This window comes from Paroedura picta, chromosome 12, assembly GCF_049243985.1.
Source record: "Paroedura picta isolate Pp20150507F chromosome 12, Ppicta_v3.0, whole genome shotgun sequence".
Lineage (NCBI taxonomy): Eukaryota > Metazoa > Chordata > Lepidosauria > Squamata > Gekkonidae > Paroedura > Paroedura picta.
In genome coordinates, this window is record NC_135380.1 from 11,278,206 (window position 1) to 11,298,435 (window position 20,230).

Genomic DNA, 20,230 nt, shown 5'->3' on the forward strand with positions numbered 1-20,230 from the left:
CCTGGTTCGATTCTGCACTCCCCCACATGCAGCCAGCTGGGTGACCTTGGGCTGTTCTGACCGAGCAGTGATATCAGGACTCTCTCACCCCGCAGGGTGTCTGTTGTGGGGAGAGGAAAGGGAAGGCGACTGTAAGCCGCTTTGAGCCTCCTTCGGGTAGGGAAAAGCGGCATATAAGAACCAACTCTTCTTCTTCTTCTTCTTCTTCTTCTTCTTCTTCTTCTTCTTCTTCTTCTTCTTCTTCTTCTTCTTCTTCTTCTTCTTCTGTGATGTCATTTTAGCAAACCCATGCTCAGAGGCAGAAGCAAAAAAACCCAGGGTAGTGTACCCCTAGAGGTTTTAAGCAACAGGCTACTTAAAGAAGGTGCCACTCGACTCAAACAGGCTACTTAAAGAAGGTGCCACCCGGGGGCCCCTCCCCTTCCCACCCCCTCCATCACTGGCCATTTTGAGAGGGAGATGGGTCAACATGACCCAACATCACTCAATAAATGCTAATCCAGTTTTGAAAACATATGTAAAAACTTAACCCCCACTCCTTCAGGAAACCTTTCCAGGGCTGTTAAGAAACCCCAGGGTTGAGAAAGCCCAACCTACATTTTTTTTTTTTTGGTATCCCCTCTTCCACAAGTGCCAGCATCTAATGCTTTATCAATGAAGCTACCAATGTTGTGCATTGGGGGGGGGGGATTGCACAGCCATCATGCATCACGCCACCTCCTTGGGCCTTGATGCTGCTCATAGGGATCCATTCCTCTGGGAAACCAGATTGAATGAACAGCAGAGACCTTTGAGAAGAGGAGAGGGGCTGCGGGAGCTTTAAAGCGCAGCTGAACCTTGTGGGTTTAAGCCACTCAGGGAGGTTCCCTGGCCTGATCCCCACCCAGCCATCATTCAATGCAAAGGCCAGCAATGTTTGTGGGCAACCGCCAAGGCCAGGAAGATTTAGTCGCTGTCCCAGACCCGCACGCACAATGGAATCTGGACATGCCCTTGAAATCAACAGCCCTGGCAATAAGTTAATGGCAGCCTCTCAACTTCAACAGATCTACGGGCAGCTTTATCACCCGCCATCTGTGTTGACAGCGGAATGGCCAAAGCACAAAAGTGGGCTGGAATCTTAGGCCATATGGTGACCCGAAAGCCAGTGCCAAAGCCTGAGAAAGGCATTACATTATACACAAAGTGGGCACCTAATCAGCAAGGCACATCCCTCACCTCTCCAGCCAATGGGAAAAGTATCATCCCAGAAACTACACAGTGCCACGTTTCCTGGCAGGGCCATCTCAACACCGGGCATTCCCTCCCTGTTTAATATTTGCCGGTGCTGCCAAGCCTAACAACAGATATTGCTAGCAGCTCTTAAACTGAGGCTATAAAGGACGGTATCCACATGCATCGGTTGCCTAAGGGGCCCGTGTGCCGTTCTGTGTTGGACTGCATACGCCCTGAGCCCTTGGGGAAGGGCAAGAAGGAAATTAATACAAAATAAATGCATGGAAAGCTGCCCTCCTTGCCACCTCAGTCACTCACCCAGATCCAGTTCAACCCCCACTGCAAAGAAGCCTTAAGCATTGTCACTCTGGATCCAGGACATATTCATAGCATGAGGCCCTGGATGAGGCCCTGGGCCGTGACAAACATATAAATCACAGTAATAAACATCAAGCCAGTCTAGGTCTCCAAGCCCGGGTTAGATATAACCATTCTCTCCCCTCCTCACCCCAGATTTGCAGCCTGGCATTTTGACACTTGATGTAGGAAATTCAAAGGGAAAGGCCGGCTCACAAAAAAAGTGAATCCGTTTATTTTAAATAATGGTGGAAAAGCAACATGGCTTGCAATACTCTTCTCCTCACTTCCATTTCACCCTCACAAACACAGTCCTGGGAGGTAGATTTTTCTTTTCTTTTTTTAACTGGGGCCCCTGCTCTTTCCAGGATGATGTGCCCTTATGTTTTAAGCACCCGAAGGTCGACTCAGCCTTCCATCCTTCCGAGGTCGGTAAAATGACTACCCAGCTTGCTGTGGGGTAAAACAGTAATGACTGGGAAGGGAATGCCAAACCACCCCGTATTGAGTCTGCCATGAAAACGCTGGAGGGCGTCACCCCAAGGGTCAGACATGACCCGGTGCTTGCACAGGGGATACCTTTACCTTTAGATGTTTAAAGCACTAGGCTGCTTGAAGAAGGTGCCACTCGACTCAAGCTTCATTCTACATTATCTCAGCAAGCCTAACAACTGTCCAGTAAGGTAGGCCAGTACCATTCTCCACATATTACAGATGCAGAACTGACAAAGGCCATCTAGAAAGTTTACAGCAGCAGTAAAGATTTGAACAAGGGACTTCCTGGAGCCTTAAACTACTGCAGCACAATAACTCTGTATGTCCCCTGGCAATTTTAAGAATTATTGGGTTTACTAGATTTTAAGCCCATTTTAATTTTAAATAAAATGGGCGCTAGTTGGGCTGGGGGGGAGAGCCCGCCCCGGCAGAAGCTGGAGAGAAAAGGGGGCTGGGGAAAGGAGGCTTCTGGTGGGGACGGGATCTCCCTGGGGGAATGGGCAGTAGCCTCTCGCCGCAGGGAGTGCCTCGCAGCCGCGCAGAGCGCTGCTGGCCCCAGCTCACTTACCGGGCAGCTGGCGTCGAGGTGGTGCAGCTCCAGATCGGTGAAGAGTAGTCGGTTTGTCCCCGCGGCTGCCGGGCGTCTCCCGGGGCTCCGGCGGCGGCGGCGGCTTTTGGGGGCGATTGGCGGCCTGGCGAAGGGAGTAAGTCTGCTGGGCGTCTTCCGGGGCTCGTGCGGTGGCGGCGGCGGCTTTAGAGGCCGATTCCCGGCCTGGCGAAGGGAGGGAGTCTGCTGGGCTTCTCCCGGGCCTTGTGCGGCAGCGGCGGCGGCTTTAGGGGCCGATTCCCGGCATGGCGAAGGGAGGGAGTCTGCTGGGCTTCTTCCGGGCCTCGTGCGGCGGCGGCGGCGGCGGTTTTAGAGGCGGATTCCCGGCCTGGCGAAGGGAGGGAGTCTGCTGGGCTTCTCCCGGGCCTTGTGCGGCAGCGGCGGCGGCTTTAGGGGCCGATTCCCGGCATGGCGAAGGCAGGGAGTCTGCTGGGCTTCTTCCGGGCCTCGTGCGGCGGCGGCGGCGGCGGTTTTAGAGGCGGATTCCCGGCCTGGCGAAGGGAGGGAGTCTGCTGGGCTTCTCCCGGGCCTTGTGCGGCGGCGGCGGCGGCTTTAGGGGCCGATTCCCGGCCTGGCGAAGGGAGGGAGTCTGCTGGGCTTCTCCCGGGCCTTGTGCGGCAGCGGCGGCGGCTTTAGGGGCCGATTCCCGGCCTGGCGAAGGGAGGGAGTCTGCTGGGCTTCTCCCGGGCCTTGTGCGGCAGCGGCGGCGGCTTTAGGGGCCGATTCCCGGCATGGCGAAGGCAGGGAGTCTGCTGGGCTTCTTCCAGGCCTCGTGCGGCGGCGGCGGCGGCGGTTTTAGAGGCGGATTCCCGGCCTGGCGAAGGGAGGGAGTCTGCTGGGCTTCTCCCGGGCCTCGTGCGGCGGCGGCGGCGGCTTTAGGGGCCGATTCCCGGCCTGGCGAAGGGAGGGAGTCTGCTGGGCTTCTCCCGGGCCTCGTGCGGCGGCGGCGGCGGCTTTAGGGGCGGATTCCCGGCCTGGCGAAGGGAGGGAGTCTGCTGGGCTTCTCCCGGGCCTCGTGCGGCGGCGGCGGCAGCGGCTTTAGGGGCCGATTCCCGGCCTGGCGAAGGGAGTGAGTCTGCTGGGCTTCTCCCGGGCCTCGTGCGGCGGCGGCGGCTTTAGGGGCCGATTCCCGGCTTGTGTGGCGGGCTGAGGCGTCGGGAGGCGCTTTGCGGCTCTTGCGGCGGGCCGGCTCGCATCAGGGCCAGTGGGGCAGGTGAAAGCGGTGGCGGGTGGGTGGCGGGCGAGAAGCCGGTTTGGAGGGCAGCAAGGCGGCCTGCTGGCGGCCGTATGCGGGCTGCTGGCGACAGGAGGAGGCGCTGGTCCTGCTGGAGATGCATCCAGCTCAGCAGCAAGTGGGGAAATGGCGGATGTGGGCAGCCAGTCCAGGGGGGGCCAAGTGGCCAATAGGGAGGCGCGCTACGCGCGCCTCCCAATTGGCCACTTGGCCCTCGAGTGGCACTCGGAGGGGCCCAATCAGGAGCCGCTTCGCGGCTCCTGATTGGACACCTCCGAGTTTTTATCCCGGACCGGTCCCGCCCTAACTCCTCCCCACTACCCCTTACTCTTTTATTCAGTCCGTGGCGCCCGTGGCGCCACGGGCTGTGTACAGATTATGCAAAATGCCTACATCAGTCTTTCTCAGCTTTTTAGATTTTATTTATTTTTATTTTTTTTACTGTTGAAAACCCCCTGAAACATTCTTCAGGCTCCAAGTAACCCCAGAAGTGGTACAATCATGCAGAATATGGCTGGGAAGCAGAGCTGTACACAAGCCCACCTGGGGCCCCTCTCCTTCCTACCCCCTCCAGGCCCATTGTTGGCCATTTTGGTCATATTTCCTGATTATTTTTAAAAAATTAACCTCCACCCACTTGGCAAAATCCTTCAGGGGCTAACAAGTCACCCCACGGTTTCACAAAACCCCTATTGCGAAATCCTGCCCTACATTATGCTGTCTGTCTAAATTCCCCTGGGAAGAGGACTGCACATCAGTCTGCTTTCATTAGAAAGTAGCGAAAACCTTCTCCTCACCTCTTGAATAACAAATCTCCATGCAAAAATTTATCTACTTGAGGTTTTTTTTTTTTAAACTTGAAAGCCAGCAGTTATTGTCTTTTTGGAAACACACTATAGTAAAAGCACTGATGTTCATTTTAGGAGATGTTATTATGAGGATAATATTTCACTATGGCTTGGGATTTTATCGTAAATTGATTCCACTTAGAGAATACACCTTTTTTCCCCCTGTATAAAAATCCTTCCTCATCTCATTCCCTGCAAATACTCTCGGCACTTTTCCTGCTGCCTGCAAAAACCTCACTCTCAGTCCCTGTGACTGACAGTCAGAAGATTTCAAATTAGCCCAGCCCTACGGAGGCCAGTTCCCCTGGAATTACAGCTCATCTCCAGACTAAAGAGATCCGTTCCCCTGGAGAGAATGGTTGCTTTGGAGGGTGGACTCCATAGCATGATACTTCACTGTCCCAAATCTGTTCACTCCTGGCTCCGCCCCCAAAGTCTCCAGGTATTTCCCAACCCGGAGCTGGCAACCCTAGCCAAGCCTGCTAGAGATTCTGGGAGCCTGGTCCTTGACTTCTAACTGGAAATAGCCACCAGAGGTAGAGGTTAGAATCTCAGGTGAGCATCCAGGGCAGGGCTGACTTGTCCATTCCACACAGAGCCTGGACCCATGGTTCTTTTAGGGGCCAACAAAAATGCTTTAATTTCTTCTAAAATCAGAAGGGGAAAAGTGAACTCTTAGGGTAAAAAAAAAAGTCTCCCCCCCTTCAGGAAAAGAAAGAAAGAAAGAAAGAAAGAAAGAAAGAAAGAAAGAAAGAAAGAAAGAAAGAAAGAAAGAAAGAAAGAAAGAAAGAAAGAAAGAAAGAAAGAAAGAAAGAAAGAAAGAAAGAAAGAAAGAAAGAACACTTTAGGACCCATGTAAATTTATTAATTTTTGCCTAAAATAGAAAAAAAATGTTGAAATATTGGCATCAGGAATAGATGATGATGATGATCATGATGATGATGATGGGAGGGGCCCATAAAGGCACAAATGCCCAGGGCCCATGGAAATCATCATGTGGCCCTGATTTGGGGGACCCAGATTTCTGCCCTGCTGCAAATCATTCCAGCTGCTCTTGCGGTCCGGCCGCCCACTCTTAGCCTACCCTGCCTCACAGGGCTGTTGTGTGGATGAAATGGAAGACGGGAGAACAATGGCGCCACCCTGAACTCCTTGAAGGAAGGACCAAAACTGACTGCATAAACAGCCCCCTCTGTTCGCCTTGTGCCCATTCCAGCCCTCTAGCTCAGAGCCCCCATCTTCAGTGACCTTCCGAAACCATTCCAGCTCCGGCTGCTGTTGGTCGTGGTCCGAGACGCAGAGATACTGGTGCAGGGAGCACTGGATACTTCAGGCAGAGAAAGGGGCCTAGATCTGGCTTGTGTGCAGCCAACCTAAACAAAGCCCGAGGAAAGCACCTGCCGATTCTGCCTCTTCAAACGACAGATTAGCTACAACTGGGCAGCCCCGCTTCTTCTCCTCCTCCTCCCCCTTATTGCTAGCTGTGCAGCTGTTTGAACCAGCCCTTTGCTGCTGCCACTTTTGTTTTGGAAACCCAGACTGGAGGTTGGAGGAGGGCAGATGCTGGGAGGGCTTCGTGACTGGTTTTAGGATGCTTTGGGCTGATCCTGCGTTGAGCAGGGGGTTGGACTAGATGGCCTGTATGGCCCCTTCCAACTCTATGATTCCATGATTCTATTATTCTATGATTCTATGGCCTGTTTGGCCCCTTCCAACTCTATGATTCCATGATTCTATGATTCTATGGCCTGTACGGCCCCTTCCAACTCTATGATTCCATGATTCTATGATTCTATGGCCTGTACGGACCCTTCCAACTCTATGATTCCATGATTCTATGATTCTAGGATATGTTCTCCCTAAAGAAACCTTCCTCAAACAGCACTGATAGCATGCAGTGCCCAGGTCTGAGCCTCCCCTCACAGAACCCACACAGACCAACAGATTTGGGCCCAGAGAGCAGGAAAGTAGCCAACCTTAGGGTGAATGGCTGTGGAAGGGGCTGGGGGTGTCCCACAAGGCCAATGACACTGTCAGGTCTCCACAACACAACTGCATGGAAAGATTTTACTTATTATTTATTTTTGCGACTTCTACACCAGGGGTAGTCAACCTGTGGCCCTCCAGATGTCCATGGACTACAATTCCCAAGAGCATTTGCTGGCAGGGGCTCGTGGGAATTGTAGTCCATGGACATCTGGAGGGCCACAGGTTGACTACCCCTGTTCTAAACCACCTCACTCCCAAACATGCCTGTCCCCCCACCCCCACCCCCCACCGCAAGGATAAGCTTCAGTGTTAGGCTCTGAGGAAAACAGTTCAAGGCTGCAACACTGATTCTAATAAAAATGGAAATGCTTTCCAGAGTCCAAAAAAAAAACATAGAAGAATATAACGGACTGGATCCAAAGGTAAGCAGAAGGACTCCCTCTGACAGCTCCGTCCAATCTAATTCCATGGTGTGAATCCGGTCCATTGATTTTCTTTAACGATACAGCTGACTCGACTTCCTAGCACACCTGAGTCTGGCCCTTTGAGGTCCCTCTCCTTCCCCTGTACACAACGATGCAAAACAGGCCTTGGTCACAGCGTGACTCTCTTTCATGTCTCCTTTTTATTTAATATGCAGGCAAAAAGCTCCGTTAATTATAAGAATCAAATTACTCTTTGGTCCCCGTCCTCCTTATTGACACACGGATCCACCTGTCGAAATTAAAAGCCTCCTTGGTGTAATCCGGTTTGGAAGACACACTTGCAGTGGCTTTGCATGCCGTTTGAAATCCCTCCCCGTGGCTATGCGGAATCCATATTTCCTGCCCATCCCTTGCTCTCCATTTCACTCCTGTGTCGCATGGTAGCAGCTTGGCCCACTTGTAAAGCCTGGAAAATATATTTGATAAGAATCCTCCATCGTTGTCCAGCTACAACAGGGGAACACAGCACAAGGTTCTCTTAGGATCACAATAACAGTCTTACTAAACCAACTGCTGCACTGTTACCTTGAACACACACCTGCTAGTAGTAATGCTTTTCACACTGGCTTTCCTTTAACATATTCCTTCCCCAAACCCCCTGCATGCCCTTGTGTGAGTTGATTTCTCTTCTAAATCCCTGTGTCTCTCAAAACCTCTCCCCCCTTTTCTTTTGATACCACAAATCCACACCCCATCTCTGTTACATTCATGGTTTTGCTCTTCTGGTGCCCATTTTTAAGCATGCAAGGCAGGCTGGATCAGACCATCTAGTACAGCATCCTGACTCACACAGCCCATTTCTCTAGAGAGCCAAGAAATTTGCAATAGAGAGGTATTCTCTATCCCTGCCTTTATTCCAAAGGACCCAAACAATCCCAGCGTATCAGACACAAACGGTCTGCCCCACAATCCACCTTCTAATTGAAGAGCCAGGGATAGCAGGTGGCCGAAGCTTGTAAGATGAAAATAAGATGCTGTTTTCTACACAGAAGAGGCCTTTTTTTCCCCTTAAAGAATCCAAGCCACCCGTTTATTTCTGGAATTTAAGAGGCAGGTTTGAAGAGGGTGGGGCATACCCAAGAAAGAAAATGAAACAAACTTCCTACTGTTAATTGATTGAAGCGAGATCGTATTGAACTAAGCCGCAGTGTAAACTTTAATAAAGGTCACCCTAATGAACGGCTTAATTCTAGAATTATAAATTAACTCATGTGGTTTTTTGCTTTGAGAACAACTGTGCTTTTCTGGATCTAAGTATCCCTCTGCCCTCACTTGAGTGCACCCAGTTGGCGTGACTGCAGCGCCACCTGCTGGTAACAACAAGAAATCACACTTTGGTCTTCGGATTAGGTCAATGTTTTTCTTCTTCCTCTGGAAATATTTGGTGGGAAGAGGAGGGAAGAAGAGCTTGCTGCCCTCCAACATTTGGCAGACGAAAATTGCGAGCAGACTTGAAACACCCCTGACTTAGGAGGGATCTCCATCTGAGCCCGCCCTTTATTTCTTGTTTCAAAGACAAGGCAGGTGGCTCCTCCTGATCCAAATTACATAACAAAGCATAATTGCTCTCTGAGGTGTTATCAGCGGCTCAAAACACATTTCATAAGCTGTGACATGGAAGATCATACTCTGCGTGAGGCCATCAAAGCCCTGTTCAACTTTGGAGACTTCTTTTAACTTCTAGGCCAGCTTGGTGTAGAGAGCCAGATTGGTGTAGTGGTTAGGAGTACGGACTTCTAATCTGGCGAGCCGGGTTTGCTTCCACACTCCCCCACATGCAGCCAGCCGGGTGACCTTGGGCTTGCCACAGCACTGAGAAAGCAGTTCTGGCTGAGCAATGATATCGGGGTTCTCTCTGTCTCACCCACCTCACAGGGTGTCTGTTGTGGGGAGAGGAATGGGAAGGCAAATGTAGGCCACTTTGAGATTCCTTCAGGCAGAGAAAAGCAGCATATAACAACCAACTCTTGTACTACTACTTCTTCATCTATAATCTGGGTTCGAGTCCCAGGTTAAAAATTGCTACTCAGCTATGAAGCTTCTTGGATGACGCTGGGTCTAGTCATTCTTCCTCAGCCTAAGCTACTTCACAGATTTGTTGTAATGGGGGGAAATGGAGCTAGGAGACCATGCATGCCATCCTGCATTCCCTGGATCTCCTGTAGAGTGCTGTCCATGGAGTCCACAGAGTTGGCTGGTGTTCTCCTTAAAGAATTCATCTTGGCTTTCCTCTACCTCAGGAAGCAAAAGGCCTCAGGTCCCTTCTGTAAGGATTGCCCATTCAGCAAAGGAGCATGCTGGGAGCCTCCTGATACTTTAGTCTTCTGCCCTTCCAGTGTGGTCATGGTTAACAGTGATAGCCTCTAATCTGGAGAACTAGCTTTGATTTCCTGCTCCTCCACATGCAGCCAGCTGGGAGACTTTGGGTCAGTCACAGTTCTCTCAGAGCTCTTTCAGTCCCACCTACCTCACAGGGCGTCTGTGGTGAGGAGAGGAAGGAGGAGGTGTTTGCAGGCCGCTTTGGGACTCCTTGGGTTAGTGCAAAGGGGTATAAAAAAAACCCAGCTCTTCTTCTTTGCTCCATCCCATTTCCCACAACAGCCAAACATCTCTTTTGCTCCCAAAAGATCAACCGGGTTGGGGGACCCTGCTCTTACCACTGCCCACTGCTGAAAAGTCCTCCAGCATCTCCGTTTCTGATGTTGCAGAGAAATGACAACATCGGGCCACAACTCCTTCAAAAGCGCCAATCAAACAGAATCCCTCTCCATGGCCTTCATGGTCTGCAAAAAAAGCAAGAGCTACTCCTTACATGAATTGCTTCAAGTGGGAAGCCGTGTTGGTCTCAAGCAGTACAACAAAACAAAATCAGAGTCCAGTGGCGCCTTTAAGACCAACAAAGATTCAGGTGTCTGAAAGCTCACGCCTTGAATGAATCTTTGTTGGTCTTAAAGGTGCCACTGGACTCTGATTTTGTTTTACAGGAATTGGTTTGGGAAAGGCACGGACAATATTCGCCTGGGAATGTGCTCTCCCACTTTATGTGGCTTCTAAACTTCTTTAAACTGGGCCTTTAGCATGACTGTTTAAGCGCACCCCATCCACAGACCAGCTGCCCACTGAGAGTCAACACTCTCCAATCTACCGTGTTGGGGTTTTCCCCCACCCCTCCCTGCCTTGAATGTAATACTAGGTGACACATGTATTTAGTTTGGTAAATCCACTGATGTTACTGGTTTGTGTGTATCCTTTTTCCGGAGCGAAACTCAGGTGCCTTAATTTATTGCATGAAATGGCTGCATCAAAGGTTTTCAGGAAGATCAACAGACGTTGCTTCGGGGAAGGATTTCTGCCACCCTTTGCCAAGCGTTTAAAAAAGAAGGAAGAAAAAAGAAAAGAAAAGAAAAGAAAAGCTAGTCAAATAACAATCAAGCCTCGTATTGTAGGTTTAGGATTATGATTAGCTCCGACATTCAGTGGCAGTAACTTCACCCCAAGCCCCAAACTGCAGCCACAAAGAAAAACCAAGGAGGGAGTAGATCAATATCTGAGATGATCCACACACACACACACACACACAAAGGCTACTGAGAGAACTGGCGGATAATTATTCCGCTCGCATGCTGTCCCACCTTCCTGAAAGAAGGGTAATTAAAGCCATATTCTAATTAATATGTACCTTGCCCCCAATCAGAAACAGTCTTTGCAGCAAAACTAATGAGGCTGTGCGAATAGGCCCTTCCTTGTGCATCCGTTGGCCTAGGAAGCAAATTAAATGAAAGCAATCTTTAATTTAAAAGACAAAAAACCTTCGAAACCAAAGCTGCCCTGATAGCTGAAGGGGGAAACAAGCCCTCCCCACGCTTTCCTCGCCTGTCCGCACGTGGGTCTCAGTGGCCTCCCAAGACCTCACCCTTTCTGCAGCCCCAGATGTTCTCAAGCCAAGAGCTGCAGCCTCTAGGCCAGGGGAGAGCATCTTCCAGAGGGGTGATTTTCAGCAGGACACTTGGGTGTCCCCATCGGCTGGTTTCACACAACCACTTCCCTTCCCCGCTGTCTGCGAGAGGTCAGTTTTCTCTTGCTAAAAAGAGAATGTCTTCTCCCAGAATGTCTTCTCTCTGTCCAGAGGTGCTGAAGAAAAGCAGAGGGGAGGCAGAAAAGTTAAGCTGTCCCAGTGCTCCATCCCTGCAAGTCCTCCAATCCCTGGAGCTTCTGCTACAGCTGCCGTGGATCCAGTGGGGCAGGGGTGTGCTTGGAGGGCTGTCGGCTCCAGGATCATATATCCCTGGAGATCTGGGGATGGAGCCTGGGAAGGGAGAGACCTTATCCAGGTCTAATGTCAAACAACCCACCCTCCCAAGCAGATCTCTGTGTTGTAAAAATCAGTTGTCATTCCAGGAGATATCCAGGCCTCACCTGGAGATTGGTGACCTTAGTGCCTGGCAAGGGAAGGCGGCACTCAGGGCATGCTACTCATTTGAGCTCCCACCAATTGCCAAGGATTGCCAGAGGTCAGGTCATGCCTTTTGCAGCCACAGGTAGCCAGAGAAAAGCCAAGCGCACAGATTCCCTCCGCCGGCGGACGTCTCAACACAGCCTGCTGATCTCGGCAATGTGACTTCAGCGTCACCATCTGCTTTTCTCGTTGGCAGATGGACCGGAGCGAGTTCCAGCAGGATTCAGTCCTCAAGCAGCTGGAGGTGCTCAAGGAGGAAGAGAAGGAGTTCCAGAATTTGAAGGTACAATCTATACAGCATACCTCTGTACTTGGACAGATGGTGAAACTACCCTGGGGTTAATTCTCTCCCTTGGGCAGGCTTGGGCTGCCTGCAGCTGCCAAATGTTAAGGAGGATTTTACAAACTGGTAAGCCAGTTAAGCCAGAGTGCTTGGAGTTAAGCCAGTAGAAAGCCACCAAAATCCTTTAACAAAAGATAGAGCCTGCTTCCCCTGATCTTTATGAAAATAGAGCATTCGCTCCTGCAGTGGTAACACCTTTGTAAGAGACTGGGGAAATGTAGGCCAATTCCTACAAGAGCGTCTAGAATTTGGATAGAATACTGTGAAGAGGTAACAGTAAGTGGAAACTCATATATAGACAGATTCACTCAACGCAGGTTATCTTTTCCTTGCCTGGTGGAAAGTTTCCATGGAGCCGCAATGCCATTTTTGGCTTTTACAAACATGCTACAAGGTAAGAGTCCTGATATCAACGAAGTGAAGGACCCAACAGATATTCGACTAAGTGAAAGACCCAACAGATATTTCTCTTTCGCATATTTTCATCCGGCGTTGATTAGAGCTCACAAAATGTCTTGTCTTCACATTAGTCTGGCAGCCCATGACTTTGCATAAGAATATTTTAACGCATGCTGCTCAATCTTGATACATTTAGCAGTTTTAAGGCCCCAGCAAAACCAACGCCAAATGATTCTGGAACCGCGTTCTCAGCGATGCTCCAGTTTGGTTTGATGAATGGTTCCCAGATCAGCTTTATTCAAATGGAATCAAAGTGCTCCAGGTTTGCTGATTTGAAGGTCACATCAACACTTGCTCATTTTGATCATAGATGGGTATTAATGTATACCTGAGCTGCATAATCTGTATGATAATCTCTCCAGTAGGCATCTGCCTCATGGGAGACAGGCTCACCATACTTGGGAGTCATTACAATCAAGCGCTGCTAACTTAGATCACAATATATTTTGGGGGGCTTCCCAAACAAACCTTCAACATACTTTGGATCAGTGTTGGCTCCTACATGACATTTACTGGACACTGAAAATCCTTACCTTGACCAGGGCTGGCTTTTGAAACATTAGAGGCCCCAATTTATGTTATCTGGCCTTCTGGCCCACATAATTCACTAAGGCCCATAGAGTCCAGAGTATATAATATCATTCTATGTATAGGAGCTAACTCTGCATATAACAGTCTTTGTAATCCTTGTGTTTCATGTATGCTGCTTTTATTTCATGCCTGACCAATGATAAAGGCGGTAACACCAAAACACATCTGGCCAGTGGAGGCATTGGGATGCATGTATGCACTGATTTTATCGAGGCTATGAGATAAGCCTTGGGTTTTTAATTTTAAGAAATATTAGTACTTAATTCTAAAGTTGTGTTCTACCTTGCACAGGCTTGAATTCATTCCCCTCGTTTTGACCTTTTTGGGTTCTTGGCTTCCCAAATGAGACACAGCCTAAAGCAGTTGTTCCTTCTCAGGGTCTCCACATACTCTTTCCACATTCCAAATTGTGCACCATTTCTGAAGTGCAGGCTAAGGACAGAGCAGTGCCAGGTCAGATCTGCTGGGTTCTTCTGCTTGCATTCCACATTGGTGCAACTCCCATTCAGACCTGCTTTGAATAATTTATTCGGGTCAAGGATCACTTTCCCCAAATGAGCAGGCAGCGTGATGCAGCAGTAAAAATTGGGCTGTATCAACAGAGGCTTCACATCGAAATCACAAGATGTCATAGTCCCACTGTATACCTCATTGATCAGACAGTTCTGGAGGCCTCACTTCAAAAACAACATGGACAAATTGGAGAGGGTGCAGAGGAGAGTGACGAGGATGATCCAGAGCCTGAGGCCCAAACCCTATGAGGAAAGGCTGAGGGTCTTGGGAATGTCCAGCCTGGAGAAGACGAGGTTGAGAGGGGACATGATTGCCCCTTCCAACTTTATGAGTCTATGACTTCCCAATGGACAAAGCTCAAAGGTGGCCACTTTGGCTTGGTAGAGGCCATCAAATGATAGCTGCTCCACCAGGATACATATGAATGTGGTTTTTTCCCCCCTCTCCCTTAACCCTTTTCATTTCCTTATCCCCTCTCAATGGATGAGCCAAGTGGAATAAGCCTCCCCTAATGGAAATTCAGGCTCTTCGTTCCTCTCTCTCACACACAATTACACATACATGGAAGCCAACTGCAGAGAGGAACGTTTCCAAAAGCCGGATCTTGCCTTTGAAGCATAAAGTCCTTTATCTTCAAACTTAGACCTTGCCACGTTGGCATCCTCCCGGATGAAAGGGATCCCAAGTCAATCACCTGCCTCATCTTTTCAAATGGAATGCATACGCTGAAACCAAGTGACGTTAAAGGGGGGGGAGGTCTGATTCCCCATCTCTTTCCAGGCAGAGATGGAAGGCAAGGGGATTTAATTAATTAATTACCCGGAGGGGGTGCCATTTTCTCTGAGCCGTTTCCATAGCAACAGAGGTACCATCATCATAGTGTCTGGAAGGGCAAAGCTGCCCCCGTCAAGTCACTGCAGCTGGGTTAAAGATCTGTCCATTGAAGGGAAACGAGGCTCCAGAAAGGAGAATGGAGGATCACTCTAATCCTTATGAAATATAAGCATAACCCTTCGCTGTGCATGCGCATAATGCGTTTCCAGTATACCTGGAAAAAATCACCAGTATTTCAGCTGGTGGGTTGCACCCCTGATACAGCCTGCTTCCCCCACTCATTTAAATAATGCTCATCACCCTGTCAAGGAACCTCGGTGGGGAGACACACGAGATAAATGGTGACCCCACAAGTTACAGTGAATGCGCTACATCTTACAGGTCCATTCGTAAGAGCCACTTTACAATGAAGCCGGGGACCTGAATCTGGACTAGCTTGGGATTTCAATCTGACGTTCAGCTGGGCATGCCTTGAAGGCCACATAAGAATTACGCCGGCCTTCCTCAACTTTTTTACCATTGAGGAACCCCGGAAACATTCTCCAGGCTTCGAGAAACCCCAGAAGTGGTGCGAGCGTGCAAAACATGGTTGGGTAACTCTAGCTCTGGGGGAAACTCTATGGTTAAAAAATCAGCCTCATCTCATAGAATTTTGCCCCAAATCTAGGACTTCACTTCTCCATGACCCCGGAGTGCTGATGTCACTTCCGGGTAATGCTGGCACATTGCAACATTCTTCTGGGTCCTGGTCAGTGTCGGGGGGAGGTCTGGGGGGGGAGGCAAGGATCACTGTGAAAACAGCTGTTTGGTGGGGCAATTCCCCCTGCTTTCCGAACCAGGGCCTTTCTCGACCAGGGCCAGGGCCTTTTCAATCCAGGCCAAGACCTGGTGGAATGAGCTCCCGGAGGGGCTGCGGGCCCTGTGGGATCTTCCATCTTTCCTCAGGGCCTGCAAAAAGGAGCTCTTCCACCATGTCGTTGGTTGAGGCCGGGCAACACGGAAAATCAGGGGCCCCCATAGGATCGGAGCAGCAGTAGCAAATGTCAACAGCTAGTATGTTGACCCTCCAGTATGTTCGGGACTGCGATAGTTATTTATTGTTCTTACGCCACATCTTTGTTCTGTGTTGTTGTATTATGCAGGATTAGTCAACCTGTGGTCCCTCCATATGTACATGGACTACAATTCCCATGAGCCCCTGCCAGAAAATGCTGGCAGGGGCTCATGGGAATTGTAGTCCATGAACATCTGGAGGACCACAGGTTGACTACCCCTGCTATTATGTATGGGTTTTTTTATAGGGGGTTTTATTGGGGGCTATATTGTAATTCACCTCGAGCCTATGGGGAGAAGCGAGTAATAAATACAACAACAACAACAATAATAATATTATAATAAACCCCTCCCCCCAAAGCGAGATGAGCAACACCAAAGCAGAGTTTTCCCCAGCCCATTGAGGGGTCTGGTATCTCTGCTGGAAAGTCAGGGCTTGAAATCCATCGGAATAATTTCCTTAGATAGAAAAAAACGAACCAAGTCTGATGGCATCGGGATGATTTATTGGTTTGTTGGCTGCTTCAGGTATCCCCCAGAGGGGAAAGAGGAAAGACTTCTTCCCGGGGCCCCTTGCCAATTAGAAAGACAAAGCAGAGAATCCTTTGTTGCCGGTCGGGAGCATCAAACAAAAGGCAGCTCCACGCTGCTCACCTACCCACAGCTCTTCTTCTCTTCCCCTGCTTGGCAGCTCTAATCTTCCCGGGTGGTCCCCCATCCATGCACTGACCCTGCTCGGCTCCCAACCTCCGACGAGAACAAACCAGTCGGGGCTATTGTAGTGAGAGCCAGCAGGGTTAACAGCAGCGGCTTCTAACCTGGCAAGCCGGGCTTGATTCCCCGCTCCTCCACATGCAGCCGGCTGGGTGAACTTGGGCTCGCCACACCCTGGATAGTGCTGCCCTGACCCGGCAGTCCTGTCAGAGCTCTCTCAACCCCACCTCCCTCCCAGGGTGTCTGTTGTGGGGAGAGGAAGGGAAAGGTGATCGTAAGCCGCTCAGAGGCAGTGGAAAGCGGGGTATAAAAGCCAACTCCTCATCTCCCGCGACCGCTTTTACACCGGGCTAAGCGCCAAAGCCCAGCTTCCGTGACGCTTGACTAAACCAGCCCTGTCTCTCTCTCTCTCTCGCCGTCCCTTCCAGGACCCTACTAACGGTTACTACAGCGTGAACACCTTCAAGGACCACCATTCCACTCCCACCATCTCCCTCTCGGGCTGCCAGCCGGACCTGCGACCCGCCAACAAGCAGCGCGTGCCGACGGGCATGTCCTTCACCAACATCTACACCACCCTGAGCGGGCAGAACCGCCTCTACGACTACAGCCAGCGCTTCGTCCTGGGCATGGGGAGCAGCTCCATCGAGCTGTGTGAGCGTGAGTTCCAGAGGGGCTCCATGAGCGACAGCAGCTCCTTCCTGGACACGCAGTGCGACAGCAGCGTCAGCAGCAGCGGCAAGCAGGACGGCTACGTACAGTTCGACAAGGCCAGCAAAGCCTCGGCCTCTTCCTCGCACCACTCCCAGTCCTCCTCGCAGAACTCAGACCCCACCAGGCCCCTGCAGAGGAGAATGCAGACCCACGTGTGAAAAAAAGGCCGGACGGGACTGGAAACGGAGGAGCCAGGGAGGGACAGGGCGGGAGGACGGAACAGACGGAGCAGGCCGACAGACCTAAGGTCGCGTCGCCCCTTGGCCTAAAGCCCGATTCGGCCCACGGCCTGGTGGGGCGGAGGTTGTGCTGTGGTTTGTTTTTGCGGTCCGGTGTTTTTGAAGCCCTCCGAGCACTTCTTTTGTCCCTCGCTGAAGACAAACAAAAACTGCAGCCCACACGAGGGGAAGGGAACTCGAGCAAGCTTGTGCCGTCTGCGCAAGAGACACGTCCCTTCCTTTCTTCCGAGACCTGTAAATCCTCCTCCCCCTGGCTGCTCAAAATAGGTGGGGAGAAAGAACCAGAAGGGCGTGAACCGACGGCAGCTGAACCCAAACTAATATTGAGCACAAGGTCTGTTTCCTTCCTGTAGCAGACCGGGCTTAGAGCCAGGAGAGAGCCCAAATGCGGCCAGGATGGACAACCTTGTTGGGAACTAGAGGTTGAAACAGATAACATCCACACGCTTCACTGGTTGCTTTGTCACAGGTGTGAGAATGGTCTTTTCTTTCAGGGAAAGGCTAAGCCTTCCACACGTTCTGAACTCAACTCCATGGGAGTACAGATTATCTGGGGAGACTCTAGAAAAACCAGCCTTTCTGCTTTCATCCCGAGCAAGATAACCTGCCTGGCCACAGGATTCTTGTGAGACACCACATGGCCTTCCTGTTGACCAGCAATTTTGTATTCCTAGTCCTTCGGGCGAGTCGCTCTCCTGCTTCCACTTCCTGGGGAGACACACACAGGCTGCGTTCTCCGTGAATTCCCTGTCCAATTTCTCCTTCCTTCATCAGTCGCTTCATGAAGGCAGGACGGCCAACGCTCTCTATGCCTCTCCACTTCCTGCGTGACATCACTTCCTGACTGCGGACGTTCTGGAGACGGCACACCTTTGAGCGCTCGAGCAGACCAAACTAACTTGCCGTTCCAGACCCTAAGCTCCCTTTAGCAAACCAGCAATCGCAAGATGGTATTTCCTCAACCGAGTAGGGGAGGGGGCTCAGTTTAATGAAGTTCAGTCATTGATGTACACGGACTGCTAAATTCTGGTCTTTTTCATTTCTCTTTGGTTCGGTGTTTAGTGTTCATAATATTACAGTGTGTCTTTGGACTCAAACCAGAGTTGAGAACTTTTAGGGAGCGTGATCAGCAGAACAAACCCACACACACACACACACACAAATACACACACCAAGGATACTCTGGCCCAGCACGGTCTCAGAGGAACTGTTGGGTGGCTGGAGGAGTGAATTCATCACCCGAGCAACGTATGACAATCACTGGAAGGCCCTCCCATAGAGGGTGACGTCGAGTGAACGTGGAGCATTTTCTTATTGCTGCTTGTGTATTTCCTGGGCCCCCCTTCCTCTTCCCCCACCCCCAATAGCACAACTGGAAGATTAATACAAGAGTTGTTACAACCGCCTTTGCCATGGGCTTCATTCAAAAGCTTGTCAAATAAAAAGAAAAATGTATCCGTTCCAAGAGAGGAATTACATAAAACCGAAGGGACAAAGAGCACAGCCAGGAGGTGCCCCCCCTCCCCACACACACACACACTTCCCGGTTGACCCTTAGCATGGAAATGCAAGAAGTGCCCCCAGAGACGGCAGCTGACTTTGGCAATCCCGTCCATTCCAGACATTTTCTTTCCTTGTGTCACTTCTATCCTGCCTTTTGCCCCAAATATTGACCCAAAGGGGATATATTGTTCTCTCCCCATTTTATCCCCTCGGAAGTAGATAAGGCTGAGAAAGCGGGACCGGCCCACAGTCACCCAGCAGGCTTCTGTGGCAGACGGTCCTGGTTGCAGACCCACAGTAGGCAGAGTTTCTCAACATCAGAGTTTACCAGAATTCAGTTCCAAGGGCCAGATCCCAGTTGGACATGGCTCACAGCTTCAAGCCCAAAGGGGAATCCAAAAACGGAGTGTTTGAGATACAGGCTAGGATCAGATGCAAGGAAATCAGGGTAGGCCAGGTCAGTGGCAAACACACAAGTTGCTTCCATGCAGCTGCCCCCCAGTTTGCTTATATCCCCCCCCCCCCACCTCCAAGCACTTCCCAGTTACCCCAGCCCTTCTCCTGCCACCACTCCTCATAGTTGATGCGCAGACGGTGCTGTGCTGCCATTCGAGCGCTGCACCTTCTGTCTCGCAGTTCCCTTCTTTCCCTCCGTTCCACACTCTGCTGGCTTTACTGGACTATTTGGGCACCCATTTACATTTTCACGTCAGAATTATTCAAGCAATCCCACATTGAAAAGCTGTTTATAATCAGCACCCTAAACGGTAGATGGATGTATGATCTGAGCCATTTACAAAGTAGGGAAAAGAGATTGTCAGAGATTCGCAGGAATTCCATGCTGCATGCAGGTACACAAATGATCAGTCTTCAAGCCTGCAACTCATTATCACAAGTGTGTTCATTCCTTTAGCACAACCAGTATTGTTTCTTGACTCTTCACCAAGAATAGGTTTTCCTTCCATATCTCTTGAGTGGTTCTTCTGGCTGGGTCCTCTTGGTTGGTTTGGGATTTCGCCCTTTGTTCTTGGTCCATGTCCTGATGTTTTGCTGTGTTCCCAATATCACGGGCTTTGCCTGCCATTGTGATGACTTATCAAAAATGGCAGACATTATCAGCAAGGCCGCAGGTAAGTTGTTGCTAAAAGGCAGAAGAAGCTCGTACAACAAGAGCGACATTCCAAGGCCAAAAAGAAGCTTTTGAGTAGATTTATTTATTTTATTTATTTATTTAGATTTATATACCGCCCTCCCCGAAGGCTCAGGTCTGGAAGCACCGATGTTTCGATGCAGTTCCCCTTTCTGGGCAACACTGAAGCGGCATGCCTGGATGGAACCCTGACCTGACATTGCCAAGATTCAACTTAAACCACCAGAAGGACCATTTCTCACACATCCGTTTGTCAAATCAGCGTTCATTTAACCTCATGGCTAAGAAAACGAGCTGTCAGAACACCACCTTCAATGTCAAGTAACTAAGGGGGTTTCGACAAGCCTCTACTTCTGTATCGTAATAACAATGGTAGTTTGACACACAGGGGCTGTAATAGGCATGAAGGGGGTGAGGGTGTCCAATGCTG

The 20,230-nt window shown here is 50.4% G+C and overlaps 1 protein-coding gene across 2 annotated transcripts in view; it reads left to right on the forward strand.

Annotated features, from left to right (window-relative positions):
* Positions 1-19,087, forward strand: part of KIRREL3 (kirre like nephrin family adhesion molecule 3) — a 712,715-nt gene extending 693,628 nt beyond the window's left edge. The window contains exons 15-16 of one of the 2 annotated variants that reach the window (XM_077305782.1): positions 11,884-11,970; positions 16,623-19,087. In XM_077305782.1, coding sequence (XP_077161897.1) covers positions 11,884-11,970; positions 16,623-17,066 — 531 coding nt within the window. In that variant the 3' untranslated portion in view covers positions 17,067-19,087. The remainder of the gene's footprint in view (positions 1-11,883; positions 11,971-16,622) is intronic. The other variant, XM_077305781.1, reaches the window with a different exon arrangement.
* The last annotated feature ends 1,143 nt before the right edge of the window (positions 19,088-20,230 follow it).